The sequence below is a fragment of the Volvox carteri genome (genome assembly GCF_000143455.1).
Source record: "Volvox carteri f. nagariensis unplaced genomic scaffold VOLCAscaffold_25, whole genome shotgun sequence".
NCBI lineage: Eukaryota > Viridiplantae > Chlorophyta > Chlorophyceae > Chlamydomonadales > Volvocaceae > Volvox > Volvox carteri.
In genome coordinates this window covers 1,582,964-1,587,621 of record NW_003307568.1, presented here as the reverse complement: position 1 = coordinate 1,587,621, position 4,658 = coordinate 1,582,964, and the positions used below count along the sequence as shown (strand labels likewise).

General features: G+C 55.9%; 1 protein-coding gene across 1 annotated transcript in view; it reads right to left on the bottom strand.

Annotated features, from left to right (window-relative positions):
- Positions 1-4,658, bottom strand: part of VOLCADRAFT_117968 (uncharacterized protein) — a gene marked incomplete at both ends in the record, with an annotated part of 27,558 nt that overhangs the window by 3,223 nt on the left and 19,677 nt on the right. The window contains 4 exons of the mRNA XM_002951695.1: positions 175-503; positions 1,195-1,632; positions 2,105-2,176; positions 3,125-3,291. Coding sequence (XP_002951741.1) covers positions 175-503; positions 1,195-1,632; positions 2,105-2,176; positions 3,125-3,291 — 1,006 coding nt within the window. The remainder of the gene's footprint in view (positions 1-174; positions 504-1,194; positions 1,633-2,104; positions 2,177-3,124; positions 3,292-4,658) is intronic.

Below are 4,658 nucleotides of genomic sequence, written 5' to 3'. Positions count from 1 at the left end.
ACTCTAGAGGATCCCCGATATAAAGCTGATGAGTGTAAAGCTGATGATGATAAAGTCTGTAACATTTCACGGAATTCCACCCCCCGACGCAGTTGAGAGGAGGAGCGATGGAAGGAAGGAAACCAAATCTTACACGCGTCAGGACCTCAGGAAGCTTTCATCCCCGGCGCCCACCTGGGCAGTACCAGCAATCGACTGGGGCGGGACGTCACAGCACTGGCCAGGAACTGGTTACTTGCGGCCCAGCTCCCAGGTCCCCGCTCGTCTCCGCTTGTACGACGTTTACCAATGGCCAAGTCATACACTGTACGGCTGTGGACGTATGCGCTAGCACCCAGAGCGAAGCCGGGGGAGCCGCTGACGCTGCCAACCATGCTGATGTTGGCGTCACCGCCAGCCTCGTCGTCGCTGTTGTTGCTGCTATCGCCGTTGCTGCTGCTGGTGCGGCGGCCGATATCGCCCGCTCTCGTGGCGTCGCCAACCGCCTCATTGCGGTTGGGAGCCTGGAACGGGAGGACGATGTGTATATGTATAAAGCATATGTACCCACATTGATGCGCCCACACCATTTTTACCGCCGTGGCGATGTGGAAAGCTGCCGTAAGAGATCGAGGCTATTTGTTCGTCTGCCGCGCTGCAGTGAAGTCACGGGAGCTGGAGCAGGAGTCGCTCTCTAGCCCGCAGGGATCAACTCAATAACGTAATGCTAACCCGCTGCTGCAAACTCCTGTACGAACGGAACCGTGATTTGACAACAAAATCCTGACTACTTATAAACAAATAAAAACATCTGGGTTTCCAATAACGGTTTGGCCTTTGGTCCCATTGCTCCCCTTATGTCCCAAAATTTTTTAAGTTTTGCTGCTGAACCGGGGAACACCATTCCGCCATTTACCGGGGTATGTGCACCGCTTTTAGTACTCTTTCGCTCTGGCACGGTCTTGGGCTCCCAACGCCCATTCATGAATTTCACATGGTTTCCTGGTTCCATACTGTCCGATTCATTGCCTGCAAACCTGGACTGCGTCTTGTCCCTCGTACCAACTTCCCTCCTACCAACGCGGACAAGGATCGTCGCGCTGTTTCAACTACTAGAGCGCCTTCACCCTGCTACAGCCCAGCAACACGGCGCCTCCATTCCATACCCCGCACACAGGGCATCGACCCGCGGGATTCCCGTCAGACGCACCTCACCTCATCTGTCACAGCCACCGATGCTGTCGCTGCCGCCGCCGCCGCCGCCGCTACGTAATCCTCCGGGTAGCCCAACACGTTCTCCCCAATAGAGCCACCGGGGCCCAGCAGGGTGAGCGCGGCAAGCGACGCCAGTGTACGGCGAATCCGGAGGTGGTCGTGGCCGCCTGTGCCGCCGCCAGGCGACGGCGGCGTCACTGAGGCCACCGCGGCGGCGGTTTCGCTCCCCGCCGGGGCAGCGGCTTTGCGGCCGAACAGACCGCTGTTCAGGGAGGTGCTACGGCTGGCAATGAAGCTCGCTGTGCCGGATGCGCCACCGTTTGCGGCCATTCCTGTGCCGAGCACCGCCCCCACCGCCGCCGCGGTTACTGCTGCTGATGACGATGAGACTGCTGCCAGTCCTTCCATTGGCTCGTCCAATAGCCGTACTTCGCCCTCCTGCATTCAAACAATTACCCCACGAATGTGAGCCCAATGTACAAACATGCCTCAGCAGCATTAGGAGCCTAAGAGTACGGCAACGCAGTGGTGCCTCCCGACCGCAGCACAAGGACCAATGAAAGGAGTGAATTAGTTAGCCTACAAGGCCCTACAAGGGCCCTACAAGGGCCCTACAAGGGCCCTACAAGGGCTCGAGGTGGAAAGTAAGGGGAAGTGATGGAGGATGGCGAGGTGATGGTACGTTTCCCGTACAAACGCAGCCGTTAGGAGCGCGGCGGTCAAAAGCGACCGAAACCACCGATAATCCCGGAAAGAGACACAGGCCGTGCGGCGCGACCAGCGCAATGCCATGCGATACGTTTGGGGGAGAAACCTTTCCCGTTGTTGGACGACTGCGCACACCGCTGCTGTGCTCGTCCGAGTAAGGCCCAACAGACCCCCCTCCAGAAGACAGCACCGCCCCACTCACCATTATGATGTACAATGCATCGACTGGCTGGCCCTGCCGTACAATGAGTTGGTTTGCGTCCAACGCCATCACCTGCCCGGGGCGGGGGGGGGGGACACAAAGGTCAGGGCCAGCAACAGGAGAGGGGCACATCGGGAGACGTGAGATGGGCATCAACAAGTAGAACGAGTTTTCAGGAGGCAAAATAATTGCAAGATGCATTAAAAGTTAACCTCATGCCTCATCAATTCATCAACCCTAAACCCTAAAAACCCTAACCATTAAACATCCGGGCATTCTCCCCGGGGGGGGGGGGGTAAGGACCTTAAGTTGTAAAGGAGCCTGTTTAGGAGAGCCCGCTGAGTCACGGACTTGTAGCAACAATACAACGCGGCTGCAGACCGCGCGACGTTTTGCCAGCATACAGTTTATTTCCCACATAAAATGCAGGGCTCACCCTAGCTGGTGTGACGTACTATAAACGACAACCAGAACTGGTGAACGGAAGGGGGTCAGGCTTGGCAAGGTTGCAGGACATTAACCCACGCCTAGGTGGGCCTGGGCCCAAGTTTTCTAGACATAAGGCCCCTAGCAAGAGTATTATTCAACTGTCGGAATGATGACAACCAGAGATTTCGGCTTTCATTCGAAGTCGTAATGTTAATATTTAGGGCACAAGCTTGTGGAGGCAACTAATCATTTAGGAAAGGCCTGATAAGCAACCGGTTGAAATATTGAGGAGCGCTTTCCGAATGCAAATGATAAAAGTGGGGGTTGTAAGGATATTGCAACGCCGCGATATATAAAATTCTTGGGAGGGCCGTCTGACCAGATAACCCACCCTGCCGCACGTACGATATGTCGTACATCTTCACTCAACAATCCCAGAAAGAGACCAAGCGAATGCTTGGCGTCCTCTGCAGCTTTCGGGAGCCCTGGAAGCGGTGCGGTGAGAATTGGAGATATCCAGGAAGGGAGACTCCTACCCGCCTGACATTTTCCTCTCCTCGCCCTCCCTGACACCCTCCCCTCCCTACCTACCTTTCCCCCCAGCGCCAGTTGCGCCTGGTGTTCGTCACTAAGTCCCCTCAGCGGCTCCAATGACGTCAGCACCGCCAGCCGCTCCGAAACCAGGTCGTCCCGGACGGCCTCGTGGCCACGACGGAGGGCATCAAGAGCCACCACCAACACATCAGCACCCAGAGGACCTGGATATGGGTTGGGAGCACGAGAGGGGGAATATCGAAATGTTGTGCAACGGGGTGAAATGAGTGGGAGGCTGAGAAGGCGTGGGACTGTGAAGAAGTGACCTGAGGAGGGAGACCAGGTGACGACCCGAATGGATGTGCCAAAACTTCAAATGCGGATCGTGCCGCATTGTCGCAGCACTAATATGGCCATGTGGCACTGCATATACAGGAGGGCCCACAAACGCGGGCCAAAAGACCGACAGAAGAAGGCACGACATGCGCAGCGGGCAATGGACACTGTCGCAAAAGCTACCGTCGGCTGGGTTACTGCCGCAAAAGGCATCCTAGACATATAAGGAGCTCATCGACCGTAGCTTTTGTCCAGGTGCATTGTGAAAGAGCTATGCTGGCCAGCCTCCACTGCTCAACGACCAAAGGTGTCCCTGTGCATCACGCAAGATGAGATACTTGCAGAAACCACCATCCAGCCACAAGCCTTAGCTGAAAACCAAATAAAATTCAGCTTTTGAGTTTTTTACTTGGGTAGGTTTCGAATAATATTTCTGGCTTGTAATTCCTTTTTAAAATACTTGCGGTTTCCTAACATACTCCGTAGCCTTCCCAAGATTCACCTTTGTCCTAAACTTACCAAGGGTGTGTTTACATGCAGTGTAGTCCGGAGTATGATTGCAAGGCCAGTACGGGCCGGCGATCCGGATTGCTTAAACGTCATCGCGTGATCCGTACTCACTACTAACTTATTGTGGGGAAGGCCATTGCGTCTGCGACCACACTCCCGCGGTACCCAAACCCTTCAAAGACAATTCCGATCAGCCATTTGGCTGTTAGTGGGAGGGCGGGTGGGCCGCTCGCACGGCAATCGAGTAGAGAGTACGAAAATAACCTAATGCAGTCATCGACAGCAGAAAACGTAAGCCTCCAGCCTCATGCCGACTCTCTTACCTACCATTCATATTCTCTACCTCGTTCCCAAGACTCCGCCGCGTTGCCTCTAGTTCGGCTCGTGCCACAGGTAACTTCGCTCGTCGCTACTTTGCCATTCACCTTCGCCTCCACCCAGCCTCTGCTTCTCCACAGAAGCGGCGACCTCCTTCGCCGTTGTTACGCCTCGTCTATGCGAATCCTCCTCATCCGACTGTGTCTTCTGCCTACCCGGTGCGCGCCCCCTCTCTCTGCGCATCCTTTTCTCTGGCCCTCTCTTACGGTTGCCTACCTTACTGCAGGACTCGCCCCTTGCCTGTCCGGTGCCGGGCAGGCTTTCCTTGCCTTCCCCGGCCCTACTTGGGGCGCCCCTCCTCGGCTCGTCAACTACCTTACTTCCGTCCGTTCCTGCCCCTCGGGGGCCCAACCCCTCCGCCCTTTCC